This window comes from Oncorhynchus keta, unplaced genomic scaffold, assembly GCF_023373465.1.
Source record: "Oncorhynchus keta strain PuntledgeMale-10-30-2019 unplaced genomic scaffold, Oket_V2 Un_contig_1171_pilon_pilon, whole genome shotgun sequence".
In the NCBI taxonomy this organism is placed as follows: domain Eukaryota; kingdom Metazoa; phylum Chordata; class Actinopteri; order Salmoniformes; family Salmonidae; genus Oncorhynchus; species Oncorhynchus keta.
The window spans coordinates 112,501-130,907 of NW_026277600.1; the positions used below are offsets into that span (position 1 = coordinate 112,501).

The 18,407-nt window shown below is 52.0% G+C and overlaps 2 protein-coding genes and 1 long non-coding RNA gene across 52 annotated transcripts in view; 1 reads left to right on the forward strand and 2 right to left on the reverse strand.

Annotated features, from left to right (window-relative positions):
- Positions 1–18,407, reverse strand: part of LOC118401738 (V-type proton ATPase subunit H-like) — a 125,121-nt gene that overhangs the window by 23,536 nt on the left and 83,178 nt on the right. For all 3 annotated transcript variants that reach the window (XM_052500620.1, XM_052500618.1, XM_052500621.1), the window contains 4 exons: positions 9,511–9,689; positions 8,292–8,417; positions 3,702–3,803; positions 1–61 (listed from right to left, as the gene is read on the reverse strand). The exon at positions 1–61 is cut by the window's left edge and continues 53 nt beyond it. In XM_052500620.1, coding sequence (XP_052356580.1) covers positions 1–61; positions 3,702–3,803; positions 8,292–8,417; positions 9,511–9,689 — 468 coding nt within the window. The remainder of the gene's footprint in view (positions 62–3,701; positions 3,804–8,291; positions 8,418–9,510; positions 9,690–18,407) is intronic.
- Positions 71–2,741, reverse strand: LOC127917592 (loricrin-like). 48 transcript variants are annotated; one of them, XM_052500669.1, is made up of 3 exons: positions 943–2,741; positions 733–822; positions 71–642 (listed from the first exon to the last, which is right to left on the reverse strand). In XM_052500669.1, exons 1-3 carry the CDS (start codon positions 1,404–1,406, stop codon positions 360–362), a joined length of 837 nt encoding a protein of 278 aa, XP_052356629.1. In that variant the 5' UTR covers positions 1,407–2,741; the 3' UTR covers positions 71–359. The 48 variants fall into 48 exon arrangements, with proteins under 48 accessions (XP_052356629.1, XP_052356615.1, XP_052356594.1 ...); XM_052500655.1 differs by having other exon boundaries at positions 71–552; positions 613–642; positions 733–2,741; XM_052500634.1 differs by having other exon boundaries at positions 71–552; positions 613–702; positions 733–2,741.
- LOC127917595 (uncharacterized) lies at positions 2,596–3,695 on the forward strand. The gene is made up of 4 exons (XR_008097614.1): positions 2,596–2,727; positions 2,810–3,219; positions 3,303–3,507; positions 3,549–3,695. It is a non-coding gene; the product is annotated as an uncharacterized LOC127917595 (long non-coding RNA).

The following is an 18,407-nucleotide window of genomic DNA, read 5'->3' on the forward strand; positions in this document are numbered from 1 at the left end:
CTGATCGTCATGGTGCATGTGGTTCATCACCAGCTGTTTACCTCCAAGCTGCTCTATCACCCTGACACAGAGATAAACACGGGTTAGACCAACAGACAGACAGTATAGGTAGAGGTAACCATTTAATACCTTAGGAAATGAGAACCTTTCTGGTGAACAGAACAGATGCAGACAGTTTATCACATTAATCGGTGGGAGGGAGATGGAGAGATGTGTTAGAGTGGTCTAATTGCAGTGCATTTGTATTCAGACCCTTTGACTTTTCCTACATTTTGCTACATTACAGCCTTATTCTTTTCAAATGTATTACAAAGAAAATACTGAAATATCACATTTACATAAGAATTCAGACCCTTTACTCAGTACTTTGTTGAAGCACCTTTGGCAGCGATTACAGCCTCAAGTTTGCCCGTCCCTGCCGCTGAAAAACATCCCCACAGCATGATGCTGCCACCACCATGCTTCCTTGTAGGGAAGCTGCCACCACCGTGATTCCCTGTAGGGATGCTGCCACCACCACACCTCACCGTAGGGATGCTGCCACCACCACACCTCACCGTAGGGATGCTGCAACCACCACACCTCACCGTAGGGATGCTGCAACCACCACACCTCACCGTAGGGATGCTGCCACCACCACACCTCACCGTAGGGATGCTGCCACCACCACACCTCACCGTAGGGATGCTGCCACCACCACACCTCACCGTAGGGATGCTGCAACCACCACACCTCACCGTAGGGATGCTGCCACCACCACACCTCACCGTAGGGATGCTGCAACCACCACACCTCACCGTAGGGATGCTGCAACCACCACACCTCACCGTAGGGATGCTGCCACCACCACATCTCACCGTAGGGATGCTGCCACCACCACACCTCACCGTAGGGATGCTGCCACCACCACACCTCACCGTAGGGATGCTGCCACCACCACACCTCACCGTAGGGATGCTGCCACCACCACACCTCACCGTAGGGATGCTGCAACCACCACACCTCACCGTAGGGATGCTGCAACCACCACACCTCACCGTAGGGATGCTGCCACCACCATACCTCACCGTAGGGATGCTGCAACCACCACACCTCACCGTAGGGATGCTGCAACCACCACACCTCACCGTAGGGATGCTGCAACCACCACACCTCACCGTAGGGATGCTGCCACCACCACGCCTCACCGTAGGGATGCTGCCACCACCACGCCTCACCGTAGGGATGCTGCCACCACCACACCTCACCATAGGGATGCTGCCACCACCGTGATTCCCTGTAGGGATGCTGCCACCACCACACCTCACCGTAGGGATGCTGCCATGTTTCCTCCAGAAGGGACACTTGGCATTCAGGCAAAGGAGTTCAATCTTGGTTTCATCAAACCAGAGAATCTTGTTTCTCATGGTCTGAGTCCTTTAGGTGCCTTTTGGCAAACTCCAAGTGGGCTGTGCCTTTTACTGAGGAGTGGATTTCGTCTGGCCACTCTACAATAGAGGCCTGATTGGTGGAGTGCTTCTCCCCCGATTGCTCAGTTTGGCCGGGCAGCAGCTCTAGGAAGAGTCTTGGTGGTTCCAAACTTTTTCCATTTAAGAATGATGGAGGCCACTGTGTTCTCGGGGACCTTTAATGCTGTAGACATTTTTTAGTACCCTTCCACAGATCGGTGCCTCGACACAATCCTGTCTCGGAGCTCAATGGACAATTCCTTCCAACTCATGGCTTGGTTTTTGCTCTGACACGCACTGTCAACATCCAACATCAAGGATCATTGAAAACAGAATGTACTAGAGCTCAATTTCTAAACCTGTTGACCCTTTGTCATTATGGGGTATTGTGGAGATTGAAAAGTAAAAAATGACACTTAATCAATTTTTAGAAAAATGCTGTAACGTAATTGTTTTTTGTTCAAAAAGTCAAGGAGGTGAATACTTTTTGAATGCACTGTACATAGGACAGAATGGAGGGAGGAGGCCAGAGAGGTAGTGGAGGGACGAGGCCAGGGAGGTAGTGGAGGGAAGAGGCCAGGGAGGAGGCCAGGGAGGTTGTGGAGGGACGAGGCCAGGGAGGTAGTGGAGGGACGAGGCCAGGGAGGTAGTGGAGGGACGAGGCCAGGGAGGTAGTGGAGGGACGAGGCCAGGGAGGTAGTGGAGGGACGAGGCCAGGGAGGAGGCCAGGGAGGAGGTGGAGGGAGGAGGCCAGGGAGGTAGTGGAGGGAGGAGGCCAGGGAGGTAGTGGAGGGAGGAGGCCAGGGAGGTAGTGGAGGGACGAGGCCAGGGAGGTAGTGGAGGGAGGAGGCCAGGGAGGTAGTGGAGGGAAGAGGCCAGGGAGGTAGTGGAGGGAAGAGGCCAGGGAGGTAGTGGAGGGAGGAGACCAGGGAGGTAGTGGAGGGAGGAGACCAGGGAGGTAGTGGAGGGAGGAGACCAGGGAGGTAGTGGAGGGAGGAGGCCAGGGAGGTAGTGGAGGGAGGAGGCCAGGGAGGTAGTGGAGGGAGGAGGCCAGGGAGGTAGTGGAGGGAGGAGACCAGGGAGGTAGTGGAGGGAAGAGGCCAGGGAGGTAGTGGAGGGAAGAGGCCAGGGAGGTAGTGGAGGGAGGAGGCCAGGGAGGTAGTGGAGGGAGGAGGCCAGGGAGGTAGTGGAGGATAGAGGCCAGGGAGGTAGTGGAGGGAAGGAGTTTACATTTTTTTTTTTCATAGGTAGAATAATAACAGCATGTTATTATTGGTAGGTAGAGGGGTAGTGTCCCCAACATCATGTTATTATTGGTAGGTAGAGGGGTAGTGTCCCCAACAGCATGTTATTATTGGTAGGTAGAGGGGTAGTGTCCCCAACAGCATGTTATTATTGGTAGGTAGAGGGGTAGTGTCCCCAACAGCATGTTATTATTGGTAGGTAGAGGGGTAGTGTCCCCAACAGCATGTTATTATTGGTAGGTAGAGGGGCAGTGTCCCCAACAGCATGTTATTATTGGTAGGTAGAGGGGCAGTGTCCCCAACAGCATGTTATTATTGGTAGGTAGAGGGGCAGTGTCCCCAACAGCATGTTATTATTGGTAGGTAGAGGGGCAGTGTCCCCAACAGCATGTTATTATTGGTAGGTAGAGGGGCAGTGTCCCCAACAGCATGTTATTATTGGTAGGTAGAGGGGTAGTGTCCCCAACAGCATGTTATTATTGGTAGGTAGAGGGGTAGTGTCCCCAACAGCATGTTATTATTGGTAGGTAGAGGGGCAGTGTCCCCAACAGCATGTTATTATTTGGTAGGTAGAGGGGCAGTGTCCCCAACAGCATGTTATTATTGGTAGGTAGAGGGGTAGTGTCCCCAACAGCATGTTATTATTGGTAGGTAGAGGGGCAGTGTCCCCAACAGCATGTTATTATTGGTAGGTAGAGGGGTAGTGTCCCCAACAGCATGTTATTATTGGTAGGTAGAGGGGTAGTGTCCCCAACAGCATGTTATTATTGGTAGGTAGAGGGGTAGTGTCCCCAACAGCATGTTATTATTGGTAGGTAGAGGGGCAGTGTCCCCAACAGCATGTTATTATTGGTAGGTAGAGGGGTAGTGTCCCCAACAGCATGTTATTATTGGTAGGCAGAGGGGTAGTGTCCCCAACAGCATGTTATTGGCTATTGGAGGACTGGAGTTGGTAAACACTACAATAGGATATGGTACGATCCAATAATAACACTCTGTGTGTCCTTACCGTTTCCCCCGAGGGTAGTGTCTGACGTATTCACCAACATCATGAGCAGCTACAGCAATAACCTGAGGGTCATCAGATACCTCCAACAGCCGAGTAAGGATCCTGAGGAGGAGAACACATAACAAACCCTGACATCAGATACCTCCAGCAGCCGAGTAAGGATCCTGAGGAGGGAGAACATATAACTAATGCTAACATCAGATACAGTAGGGCAAAAAAGTATTTAGTCAGCCACCAATTGTGCAAGTTCTCCCACTTACAAAGATGAGGCCTGTAATTTATCATAGGTAACCTTCAACTATGACAGACAAAATGAGAAAAAAAATCCAGAAAATCACATTGTAGGATTTTTTATGAATGAATTTGCAAATTATGATGGAAAATAAGTATTTGGTCAATAACAAACGTTTATCTCAATACTTTGTTAAATACCCTTTGTTGGCAAAGAAAGAGGTCAAACGTTTTCTGTATGTCTTCACAAGGTTTTCACACACTGTTGCTGGTATTTTGGCCCATTCCTCCATGTAGATCTCCTCTAGAGCAGTGATGTTTTGGGGCTGTTGCTGGGCAACACGGCTATATACAGGGGATACTGGTACAGAGTCAGTGTGGAGACTATATACAGGGGGTACCGGTACAGAGTCAATGTGGAGGCTATATACAGGGGGTACTGGTACAGAGTCAATGTGGAGGCTATATACAGGGGGTACCGGTACAGAGTCAATGTGGAGGCTATATACAGGGGGTACTGGTACAGAGTCAATGTGGAGGCTATATACAGGGGGTACCGGTACAGAGTCAATGTGGAGACTATATACAGGGAGTACCGGTACAGAGTCAATGTGGAGGCTATATACAGGGGGTACCGGTACAGAGTCAATGTGGAGGCTATATACAGGGGTACCGGTACTGAGTCAGTGTGAGGGGGTACAGGTTAGAGGTAATTTGTACATGTAGGTAGGGGTGAAGTGACTATGCATAGATAATAAACAACAAGTAGCAGCAGTGTACAAAACAAATGGAGAGGGGAGGGAATTGTGTTTGACCAGATACAATGTTATTTTACAGTAAACAAATTGACAACAGACTTTCAGCTTGCTGATAGAGAAGGACATTCAACAAGCACAGCACTTACACACATGACTGAGAGAAATTGATGACAAAAAGATTAGCGGGGCTGTTTTGTTAGACTTCAGTGCGGCTTTTGCTGCTGGCAAAACTTATGTGTTCTGGCTATCAACAAGGCAGGTCCTACAGGCCCTAGTTTCTACCTTCTTAACAGCACTATCAACAAGGCAGGTCCTACAGGCCCTAGTTTCTACCTTCTTAACAGCACTGTCAACAAGGCAGGTCTTACAGGCCCCAGTTTCTACCTTCTTAACAACACTATCAACAAGGCAGGTCCTACAGGCCCTAGTTTCTACCTTCTTAACAACACTATCAACAAGGCAGGTCCTACAGGCCCTAGTTTCTACCTTCTTAACAGCACTGTCAACAAGGCAGGTCTTACAGGCCCCAGTTTCTACCTTCTTAACAACACTATCAACAAGGCAGGTCTTACAGGCCCTAGTTTCTACCTTCTTAACAGCACTGTCAACAAGGCAGGTCTTACAGGCCCCAGTTTCTACCTTCTTAACAACACTATCAACAAGGCAGGTCTTACAGGCCCCAGTTTCTACCTTCTTAACAACACTATCAACAAGGCAGATCCTACAGGCCCTAGTTTCTACCTTCTTAACAGCACTATCAACAAGGCAGGTCCTACAGGCCCTAGTTTCTACCTTCTTAACAGCACTGTCAACAAGGCAGGTCTTACAGGCCCCAGTTTCTACCTTCTTAACAACACTATCAACAAGGCAGGTCCTACAGGCCCTAGTTTCTACCTTCTTAACAGCACTATCAACAAGGCAGGTCCTACAAGGCCCTAGTTTCTACCTTCTTAACAGCACTGTCAACAAGGCAGGTTCTACAGGCCCTAGTTTCTACCTTCTTAACAGCACTGTCATCAAGGCAGGTTCTACAGGCCCTAGTTTCTACCTTCTTAACAGCACTATCAACAAGGCAGGTCCTACAGGCCCTAGTTTCTACCTTCTTAACAACACTATCAACAAGGCAGGTCCTACGGGCCCTAGTTTCTACCTTCTTAACAGCACTATCAACAAGGCAGGTCCTACAGGCCCTAGTTTCTACCTTCTTAACAACACTATCAACAAGGCAGGTCCTACAGGCCCTAGTTTCTACCTTCTTAACAACACTATCAACAAGGCAGGTCCTACAGGCTCTAGTTTCTACCTTCTTAACAACACTATCAACAAGGCTAGGTCCTACAGGCCCTAGTTTTGTCGCACCTTGACAACTGTTCAGTAGTGTGGTCAGGTGCCACAAAAAAGGACTTAGGAAAATTGTAATTGGTTCAGAACAGGGCAGTATGGCTGGCCTTTGGATGTACACAGAGAGCTAATATTAATAATATGCATGTCAATCTCTCCTGGCTCAAAGTGGAAGAGAGCTTGACTTCATCACTAATTGTATTCATGAGCGGTATTGACATGTTGAATGAACCGAGCTGTCTGGCACACAGCTCGGATACTCATGCCCTGAGGGGCCCTCCAGGGGTGTGCCCGCCGTCTCGTCGTTGATTACCAACAACGACGAGACGGCCTACAGGGAGGAGGTGAGGGCCCTCGGAGTGTGGTGTCAGGAAAATAACCTCACACTCAACAACAACAAAACTAAGGAGATGATTGTGGACTTCAGGAAACAGCAGAGGGAACACCCCCCTATCCACATCGATGGAACAGTAGTGGAGAGGGTAGCAAGTTTTTGAGTTCCTCTGCGTACACATCACAGACAGACAAACTGAATTGGTCCACCCACACAGACAGCATCGTGAAGAAGGCGCAGCAGCGCCTCTTCAACCTCAGGAGGCTGAAGAAATTCGGCTTGTCACCAAAAGCACTCACAAACTTCTACAGATGCACAATCGAGAGCATCCTGGCAGGCTGTATCACCGCCTGGTACGGCAACTGCTCCGCCCTCAACCATAAGGCTCTCCAGAGGGTAGTGAGGTCTGCACAACGCATCACCGGGGGCAAACTACCTGCCCTCCAGGACACCTACACCACCCGTTGTTACAGGAAGGCCATAAAGATCACCAAGGACAACAACCACCCGAGCCACTGCCTGTTCACCCCGCCATCATCCAGAAGGAGAGGTCGGTACAGGTGCATCAAAGCTGGGACCGAGAGACTGAAAAACAGCTTCTATCTCAAGGCCATCAGACTGTTAAACAGCCACCACTAACATTGAGTGGCTGCTGCCAACACACTGACTCAACTCCAGCCACTTTAATAATGGGAATTGATGGGAAATTATGTGAAATATATCACTAGCCACTTTAAACAATGCTACCTAATATAATGTTTACATACCCTACATTATTCATCTCATATGTATATGTATATACTGTACTCTATATCATCTACTGCATCCTTATGTAATACATGTATCACTAGCCACTTGAACTATGCCACTTTGTTTACATACTCATCTCATATGTATATACTGTACTCAATACCATCTACTGTATCTTGCCTATGCTGCTCTGTACCATCACTCATTCATATATCCTTATGTACATATTCTTTATCCCCTTACACTGTGTATAAGACAGTAGTTTAGGAATTGTTAGTTAGATGACTTGTTGGTTATTTCTGCATTGTCAGAACTAGAAGCACAAGCATTTCGCTACACTCGCATTAACATCTGTTAACCATGTGTGTGTGACAAATAAAATGTGATTTGATTTGATTTTGACATGTGTAACTTTTTTAGCCTATATGGTTGTTAGAAATCCATCTAAAACACCTTAAAACAACACATATCCACTAATCAGGGGCATCATGCACCACACAAATCTGTAGGGGCACAAAGTATGTGTAGTTCTGCGTTAACACAACCCCTAAGTTTAACTTGCTACTTAGCTCAGTAAGTGGCTGAATGAATAAGGTGATGGGGCATCATGTTGTGTTAGCTTCCTGCTGTGTTTGAGAAGTCAAAGCCCTTTGGATCAGTACAGCTGCTATCTTCATTTCCTTGAATTTATTCTCCTCTCTGTTCTCAGCCTGTCTGCTCCTCCCCACCTCTTCTCCGTGCAGAGCAGGCAGGCCCGTTGCCCTAGCGACTCCACAAAGACACAGTGTGTAGACGTGCTGCTGGAGAGGCAGTCAAACGTTGTTCATTTGCACAATGTCTCTCGTTCACATTTGTTTGTAAATTTCCAAATTCACCTAAAATACCATTCGGTAGCTCCTACTTATGTATAACTTAATGAGCTGGATTGCCCGTCTTTGCAATTAGTTTATTTTCGTTTGCGCTTATTTGCATATTTAGCTAGCAGCCTCCATGGAAATTCGCTATTACTTGTGCTAATTTTGTTAGCATTCCGGTAATAAACGCCTTAGTGTTTTTTTTGGCGCCGCCTTGTGTACTAAACTGGTAATATCAAAAAATCCTGGGGTTAGAGAAGGCTGGAAGTATGATATGAACATTTGTATCCCGCCCAAACCTAGTGAACACTAGGAGTCTTACTTGAGGAGTTCGTAGTTCTTCTCGTTGAGGCGGACTGCATTCTCACGCCAGAACTTCTCTGACTTGTGGACCGGACTCCACTCCAGGCGACCGGACTTCAGCTCCGAACTGTACTCATCAAACGAACTGAGAGGGAGACACAGGAGACCGAGAGAGAGAGAAAAAGAGGAAGACCAAGAGAGAGAGAAAAAGAGGGAGACCGAGAGAGAGAGAAGAAGGAGAGTAAAATTATCAGAGTGAGGTATTCTCTCATTTGTGTCTGGAAGTAGCTAGCAAACTAGCCAACGTCAGCCAGTTAGCTTGTGTGCTTGACTGCCGTTGTGAGGTCAGAACGCTCGAATCAACCCTATTTTCCAAATGTACAAACACCCAGAGCACTCTGTCACTCCAGAGTGAATGTACGAACACCCAGAGCACTCTGGCACTCCAGAGTGAATGTACGAACACCCAGAGCACTCTGGCACTCCAGAGTGAATGTACGAACACCCAGAGCACTCCAGAGTGAATATATGAACACCCAGAGCACTCCAGAGTGAATATACGAACACCCAGAGCACTCCGGCACTCCAGAGTGAATGTACGAACACCCAGAGCACTCCAGAGTGAATATACGAACACCCAGAGCACTCCGGCACTCCAGAGTGAATGTACGAACACCCAGAGCACTCCAGAGTGAATGTACGAACACCCAGAGCACTCCAGAGTGAATATACGAACACCCAGAGCACTCCGGCACTCCAGAGTGAATGTACGAACACCCAGAGCACTCTGGCACTCCAGAGTGAATGTACGAACACCCAGAGCACTCTGGCACTCCAGAGTGAATGTACGAACACCCAGAGCACTCTGGCACTCCAGAGTGAATGTACGAACACCCAGAGCACTCTGGCACTCCAGAGTGAATGTACGAACACCCAGAGCACTCTGGCACTCCAGAGTGAATGTACGAACACCCAGAGCACTCTGGCACTCCAGAGTGAATGTACGAACACCCAGAGCACTCTGGCACTCCAGAGTGAATGTACGAACACCCAGAGCACTCCGGCACTCCAGAGTGAATGTACGAACACCCAGAGCACTCTGTCACTCCAGAGTGAATGTACGAACACCCAGAGCACTCCAGAGTGAATGTACGAACACCCAGAGTGAATGTACGAACACACCCTTAATATAGAGCGATCAGTCTTTCTGGGTGTTAACTGGGTTAGAAGTCACAAACCTGAGGTCCTGAACGCTCTCCCCTAGACTCTCCAGCAGGAACTTGAGGTCTTCAGTGATGTCCTCATCGTCATACTTCTGCTGGTCCAGATTCTCCAGCTGCTTCAGAACCTTACACTGTATCATGGCCAGGGCATACTCCTGACGGGTCTCCCTATCCGCTGACTTCTCCAACAGGTTCTAGAAAAATAATATTAATATGTATCATGGCCAGGGCATACTCCTCACCAAGCTACAACAGGGTGCTGATACTGGAGCCACCAACAGGGTGCTGATACTGGAGCCACCAACAGGGTGCTGATACTGAAGCCACCAACAGGGTGCTGATACTGGAGCCACCAACAGATAACAAGGTGCTGATACTGGAGCCACCAACAGGGTGCTGATACTGGAGCCACCAACAGGGTGCTGATACTGGAGCCACCAACAGGGTGCTGATACTGGAGCCACCAACAGGGTGCTGATACTGGAGCCACCAACAGGGTGCTGATACTGGAGCCACCAACAGGGTGCTGATACTGGAGCCACCAACAGGGTGCTGATACTGGAGCCACCAACAGGGTGCTGATACTGGAGCCACCAACAGGGTGCTGATACTGGAGCCACCAACAGGGTGCTGATACTGGAGCCACCAACAGGGTGCTGATACTGGAGCCACCAACAGGGTGCTGATACTGGAGCCACCAACAGGGTGCTGATACTGGAGCCACCAACAGGGTGCTGATACTGGAGCCACCACAGGGTGCAACAGACCAACAGGGTGCTGATACTGGAGCCACCAACAGGGTGCTGATACTGGAGCCACCAACAGGGTGCTGATACTGGAGCCACCAACAGGGTGCTGATACTGGAGCCACCAACAGGGTGCTGATACTGGAGCCACCAACAGGGTGCTGATACTGGAGCCACCAACAGGGTGCTGATACTGGAGCCACCAACAGGGTGCTGATACTGGAGCCACCAACAGGGTGCTGATACTGGAGCCACCAACAGGGTGCTGATACTGGAGCCACCAACAGGGTGCTGATACTGAAGCCACCAACAGGGTGCTGATACTGGAGCCACCAACAGGGTGCTGATACTGGAGCCACCAACAGGGTGCTGATACTGAAGCCACCAACAGGGTGCTGCCACCAACAGGGTGCTGATACTGGAGCCATCAACAGGGTGCTGATACTGGAGCCACCAACAGGGTGCTGATACTGGAGCCACCAACAGGGTGCTGATACTGGAGCCACCAACAGGGTGCTGATACTGGAGCCACCAACAGGGTGCTGATACTGGAGCCACCAACAGGGTGCTGATACTGGAGCCACCAACAGGGTGCTGATACTGGAGCCATCAACAGGGTGCTGATACTGGAGCCACCAACAGGGTGCTGATACTGAAGCCACCAACAGGGTGCTGATACTGGAGCCACCAACAGACAACAAGGTGCTGATACTGGAGCCACCAACAGGGTGCTGATACTGGAGCCACCAACAGGGTGCTGATACTGGAGCCACCAACAGGGTGCTGATACTGGAGCCACCAACAGGGTGCTGATACTGGAGCCACCAACAGGGTGCTGATACTGGAGCCACCAACAGGGTGCTGATACTGGAGCCACCAACAGGGTGCTGATACTGGAGCCACCAACAGGGTGCTGGAGCCACCAACAGGGTGCTGATACTGGAGCCACCAACAGGGTGCTGATACTGGAGCCACCAACAGACAATAGGGTGCTGACACTGGAGCCACCAACAGGGTGCTGTTACTGGAGCCACCAACAGACAACAAGGTGCTGATACTGGAGCCACCAACAGACAACAGGGTGCTGATACTGGAGCCACCAACAGGGTGCTGTTACTGGAGCCACCAACAGGGTGCTGATACTGAAGCCACCAACAGACAACAGGGTGCTGATACTGGAGCCACCAACAGGGTGCTGTTACTGGAGCCACCAACAGGGTGCTGATACTGGAGCCACCAACAGACAACAGGGTGTTGATACTGGAGCCACCAACAGGGTGCTGATACTGGAGCCACCAACAGGGTGCTGATACTGGAGCCACCAACAAGGTGCTGATACTGGAGCCACCAACAGACAACAGGGTGCTGATACTGGAGCCACCAACAGGGTGCTGATACTGGAGCCACCAACAGGGTGCTGATACTGGAGCCACCAACAGGGTGCTGATACTGGAGCCACCAACAGACAACAAGGTGCTGATACTGGAGCCACCAACAGACAACAGGGTGCTGATACTGGAGACACCAACAGGGTGCTGATACTGGAGCCACCAACAGACAACAAGGTGCTGATACTGGAGCCACCAACAGACAACAGGGTGCTGATACTGGAGCCACCAACAGGGTGCTGATACTGGAGCCACCAACAGGGTGCTGATACTGGAGCCACCAACAGGGTGCTGATACTGGAGCCACCAACAGGGTGCTGATACTGGAGCCACCAACAGGGTGCTGATCCTGGAGCCACCAACAGGGTGCTGATCCTGGAGCCACCAACAGACAACATGGTGCTGATACTGGAGCCACCAACAGACAACAGGGTGCTAATACTGGAGCCACCAACAAGGTGCTGATCCTGGAGCCACCAACAGACAACAGGGTGCTGATAATGGAGCCACCAACAGGGTGCTGATACTGAAGCCACCAACAGGGTGCTGATACTGGAGCCACCAACAGGGTGCTGATACTGAAGCCACCAACAGTGTGCTGATACTGGAGCCACCAACAGACAACAGGGTGCTGATACTGGAGCAACCAACAGGGTGCTGATATTGGAGCCACCAACAGACAACAGGGTGCTGATACTGGAGCCACCAACAGGGTGCTGATACTGGAGCCACCAACAGAGTGCTGATACTGGAGCCACCAACAGGGTGCTGATACTGGATCCACCAACAGGGTGCTGATACTGGAGCCACCAACAGTGTGCTGATACTGGAGCCACCAACAGGGTGCTGATACTGGAGCCACCAACAGGGTGCTGATACTGGAGCCACCAACAGGGTGCTGATACTGGAGCCACCAACAGGGTGCTGATACTGGAGCCACCAACAGGGTGCTGATACTGGAGCCACCAACAGGGTGCTGATACTGGAGCCACCAACAGGGTGCTGATACTGGAGCCACCAACAGGGTGCTGATACTGGAGCCACCAACAGGGTGCTGATACTGAAGCCACCAACAGGGTGCTGATACTGAAGCCACCAACAGGGTGCTGATACTGGAGCCACCAACAGACAACAGGGTGCTGATACTGGAGCCACCAACAGACAACAAGGTGCTGATACTGGAGCCACCAACAGGGTGCTGATACTGGAGCCACCAACAGACAACAGGGTGCTGATACTGGAGCCACCAACAGACAACAGGGTGCTGATACTGGAGCCACCAACAGGGTGCTGATACTGGAGCCACCAACAGACAACAGGGTGCTGATACTGGAGCCACCAAAAGGGTGCTGATACTGGAGCCACCAACATGGTGCTGATACTGGAGCCACCAACAGGGTGCTGATACTGGAGCCACCAACAGGGTGCTGATACTGGAGCCACCAACAGGGTGCTGATACTGGAGCCATCAACAGGGTGCTGATACTGGAGCCACCAACAGGGTGCTGATACTGGAGCCACCAACAGGGTGCTGATACTGGAGCCACCAACAGACAACAAGGTGCTGATACTGGAGCCACCAACAGACAACAGGGTGCTGATACTGGAGCCACCAACAGGGTGCTGATACTGGAGCCACCAACAGGGTGCTGATACTGGAGCCACCAACAGGGTGCTGATACTGGAGCCACCAACAGGGTGCTGATACTGGAGCCACCAACAGGGTGCTGATACTGGAGCCACCAACAGGGTGCTGATACTGGAGCCACCAACAGACAATAGGGTGCTGACACTGGAGCCACCAACAGGGTGCTGTTACTGGAGCCACCAACAGACAACAAGGTGCTGATACTGGAGCCACCAACAGACAACAGGGTGCTGATACTGGAGCCACCAACAGGGTGCTGTTACTGGAGCCACCAACAGGGTGCTGATACTGAAGCCACCAACAGACAACAGGGTGCTGATACTGGAGCCACCAACAGGGTGCTGTTACTGGAGCCACCAACAGGGTGCTGATACTGGAGCCACCACAACAGGGTGCTGATACTGGAGCCACCAACAGGGTGCTGATACTGGAGCCACCAACAGGGTGCTGATACTGGAGCCACCAACAAGGTGCTGATACTGGAGCCACCAACAGACAACAGGGTGCTGATACTGGAGCCACCAACAGGGTGCTGATACTGGAGCCACCAACAGGGTGCTGATACTGGAGCCACCAACAGGGTGCTGATACTGGAGCCACCAACAGACAACAAGGTGCTGATACTGGAGCCACCAACAGACAACAGGGTGCTGATACTGGAGACACCAACAGGGTGCTGATACTGGAGCCACCAACAGACAACAAGGTGCTGATACTGGAGCCACCAACAGACAACAGGGTGCTGATACTGGAGCCACCAACAGGGTGCTGATACTGGAGCCACCAACAGGGTGCTGATACTGGAGCCACCAACAGGGTGCTGATACTGGAGCCACCAACAGGGTGCTGATACTGGAGCCACCAACAGGGTGCTGATACTGGAGCCACCAACAGGGTGCTGATACTGGAGCCACCAACAGGGTGCTGATCCTAGAGCCACCAACAGGGTGCTGATCCTGGAGCCACCAACAGGGTGCTGATCCTGGAGCCACCAACAGACAACAGGGTGCTAATACTGGAGCCACCAACAAGGTGCTGATCCTGGAGCCACCAACAGACAACAGGGTGCTGATAATGGAGCCACCAACAGGGTGCTGATACTGAAGCCACCAACAGGGTGCTGATACTGGAGTCACCAACAGACAATAGGGTGATGATACTGGAGCCACCAACAGACAACAGGGTGCTGATACTGGAGCAACCAACAGGGTGCTGATACTGGAGCCACCAACAGACAACAGGGTGCTGATACTGGAGCCACCAACCAGTATCAGCACCCTGCTGATACTGGAGCCACCAACAGGGTCTGATTGGAGCCACCAACAGGGTGCTGAACTGAGAGCCACCCAGGGTGCTGATCAGCACCCTGTTGGTGCTGATACTGGAGCCACCAACAGAGTGCTGATACTGGAGCCACCAACAGGGTGCTGATACTGGAGCCACCAACAGTGTGCTGATACTGGAGCCACCAACAGTGTGCTGATACTGGAGCCACCAACAGGGTGCTGATACTGGAGCCACCAACAGGGTGCTGATACTGGAGCCACCAACAGGGTGCTGATACTGGAGCCACCAACAGGGTGCTGATACTGGAGCCACCAACAGGGTGCTGATACTGGAGCCACCAACAGGGTGCTGATACTGGAGCCACCAACAGGGTGCTGATACTGGAGCCACCAACAGGGTGCTGATACTGGAGCCACCAACAGGGTGCTGATACTGGAGCCACCAACAGGGTGCTGATACTGAAGCCACCAACAGGGTGCTGATACTGGAGCCACCAACAGGGTGCTGATACTGGAGCCACCAACAGGGTGCTGATACTGGAGCCACCAACAGACAACAGGGTGCTGATACTGGAGCTACCAACAGACAACAAGGTGCTGATACTGGAGCCACCAACAGACAACAGGGTGCTGATACTGGAGCCACCAACAGACAACAGGGTGCTGATACTGGAGCCACCAACAGGGTGCTGATACTGGAGCCACCAACAGGGTGCTGATACTGGAGCCACCAACAGGGTGCTGATACTGGAGCCACCAACAGGGTGCTGATACTGGAGCCACCAACAGGGTGCTGATACTGGAGCCACCAACAGGGTGCTGATACTGGAGCCACCAACAGGGTGCTGATACTGGAGCCACCAACAGGGTGCTGATACTGGAGCCACCAACAGGGTGCTGATACTGGAGCCACCAACAGGGTGCTGATACTGGAGCCACCAACAGGGTGCTGATACTGGAGCCACCAACAGGGTGCTGATACTGGAGCCACCAACAGGGTGCTGATACTGGAGCCACCAACAGGGTGCTGATACTGGAGCCACCAACAGGGTGCTGATACTGGAGCCACCAACAGGGTGCTGATACTGAAGCCACCAACAGGGTGCTGATACTGAAGCCACCAACAGGGTGCTGATACTGGAGCCACCAACAGGGTGCTGATACTGGAGCCACCAACAGACAACAGGGTGCTGATACTGGAGCCACCAACAGACAACAAGGTGCTGATACTGGAGCCACCAACAGGGTGCTGATACTGGAGCCACCAACAGGGTGCTGATACTGAAGCCACCAACAGGGTGCTGATACTGAAGCCACCAACAGGGTGCTGATACTGAAGCCACCAACAGGGTGCTGATACTGGAGCCACCAACAGACAACAGGGTGCTGATACTGGAGCCACCAACAGACAACAGGGTGCTGATACTGGAGCCACCAACAGGGTGCTGATACTGGAGCCACCAACAGGGTGCTGATCCTGGAGCCACCAACAGGGTGCTGATCCTGGAGCCACCAACAGGGTGCTGATCCTGGAGCCACCAACAGGGTGCTGATCCTGGAGCCACCAACAGACAACAGGGTGCTGATACTGGAGCCACCAACAGACAACAGGGTGCTGATACTGGAGCCACCAACAGACAACAGGGTGCTAATACTGGATCCACCAACAAGGTGCTGATACTGGAGCCACCAACAGGGTGCTGATACTGGAGCCACCAACAGGGTGCTGATACTGGAGCCATCAACAGGGTGCTGATACTGGAGCCACCAACAGGGTGCTGATACTGGAGCCATCAACAGGCAACAAGGTGCTGATACTGGAGCCACCAACAGAGTGCTGATACTGAAGCCACCAACAGGGTGCTGATACTGGAGCCATCAACAGGGTGCTGATACTGGAGCCACCAACAGACAACAGGGTGCTGATACTGGAGCCACCAACAGACAACAAGGTGCTGATACTGGAGCCACCAACAGACAACAAGGTGCTGATACTGGAGCCACCAACAGGGTGCTGATACTGGAGCCACCAACAGGGTGCTGATACTGGAGCCACCAACAGGGTGCTGATACTGGAGCCACCAACATGGTGCTGATACTGGAGCCACCAACAGGGTGCTGATACTGGAGCCACCAACAGGGTGCTGATACTGGAGCCATCAACAGGGTGCTGATACTGGAGCCACCAACAGGGTGCTGATACTGAAGCCACCAACAGGGTGCTGATACTGGAGCCACCAACAGACAACAAGGTGCTGATACTGGAGCCACCAACAGACAACAGGGTGCTGATACTGGAGCCACCAACAGGGTGCTGATACTGGAGCCACCAACAGGGTGCTGATACTGGAGCCACCAACAGGGTGCTGATACTGGAGCCACCAACAGGGTGCTGATACTGGAGCCACCAACAGGGTGCTGATACTGGAGCCACCAACAGACAATAGGGTGCTGACACTGGAGCCACCAACAGGGTGCTGTTACTGGAGCCACCAACAGACAACAAGGTGCTGATACTGGAGCCACCAACAGACAACAGGGTGCTGATACTGGAGCCACCAACAGGGTGCTGTTACTGGAGCCACCAACAGGGTGCTGATACTGAAGCCACCAACAGACAACAGGGTGCTGATACTGGAGCCACCAACAGGGTGCTGTTACTGGAGCCACCAACAGGGTGCTGATACTGGAGCCACCAACAGACAACAGGGTGCTGATACTGGAGCCACCAACAGGGTGCTGATACTGGAGCCACCAACAGGGTGCTGATACTGGAGCCACCAACAAGGTGCTGATACTGGAGCCACCAACAGACAACAGGGTGCTGATACTGGAGCCACCAACAGGGTGCTGATACTGGAGCCACCAACAGGGTGCTGATACTGGAGCCACCAACAGGGTGCTGATACTGGAGCCACCAACAGACAACAAGGTGCTGATACTGGAGCCACCAACAGACAACAGGGTGCTGATACTGGAGACACCAACAGGGTGCTGATACTGGAGCCACCAACAGACAACAAGGTGCTGATACTGGAGCCACCAACAGACAACAGGGTGCTGATACTGGAGCCACCAACAGGGTGCTGATACTGGAGCCACCAACAGGGTGCTGATACTGGAGCCACCAACAGGGTGCTGATACTGGAGCCACCAACAGGGTGCTGATACTGGAGCCACCAACAGGGTGCTGATACTGGAGCCACCAACAGGGTGCTGATCCTAGAGCCACCAGCAGGGTGCTGATCCTGGAGCCACCAACAGGGTGCTGATCCTGGAGCCACCAACAGACAACAGGGTGCTGATACTGGAGCCACCAACAGACAACAGGGTGCTAATACTGGAGCCACCAACAAGGTGCTGATCCTGGAGCCACCAACAGACAACAGGGTGCTGATAATGGAGCCACCAACAGGGTGCTGATACTGAAGCCACCAACAGGGTGCTGATACTGGAGTCACCAACAGACAATAGGGTGATGATACTGGAGCCACCAACAGACAACAGGGTGCTGATACTGGAGCAACCAACAGGGTGCTGATACTGGAGCCACCAACAGACAACAGGGTGCTGATACTGGAGCCACCAACCAGTATCAGCACCCTGTTGTCTGTTGGTGGCTCCAGTATCAGCACCCTGTTGGTTGCTGATACTGGAGCCACCAACAGAGTGCTGATACTGGAGCCACCAACAGGGTGCTGATACTGGAGCCACCAACAGTGTGCTGATACTGGAGCCACCAACAGTGTGCTGATACTGGAGCCACCAACAGGGTGCTGATACTGGAGCCACCAACAGGGTGCTGATACTGGAGCCACCAACAGGGTGCTGATACTGGAGCCAC

Coding starts and splice junctions, on each gene's coding strand:
- LOC127917592 (XM_052500623.1), bottom strand. CDS start 1,406: ATGAGAAACAAGATTCTCTGGTTTGATGAAACCAAGATTGAACTCCTT. Junction 703..732: donor GGCAGCATCCCTACGGTGAG/GTGTGGTGGTTG, acceptor CCCTACGGTGAG/GTGTGGTGGTGGCAGCATCC.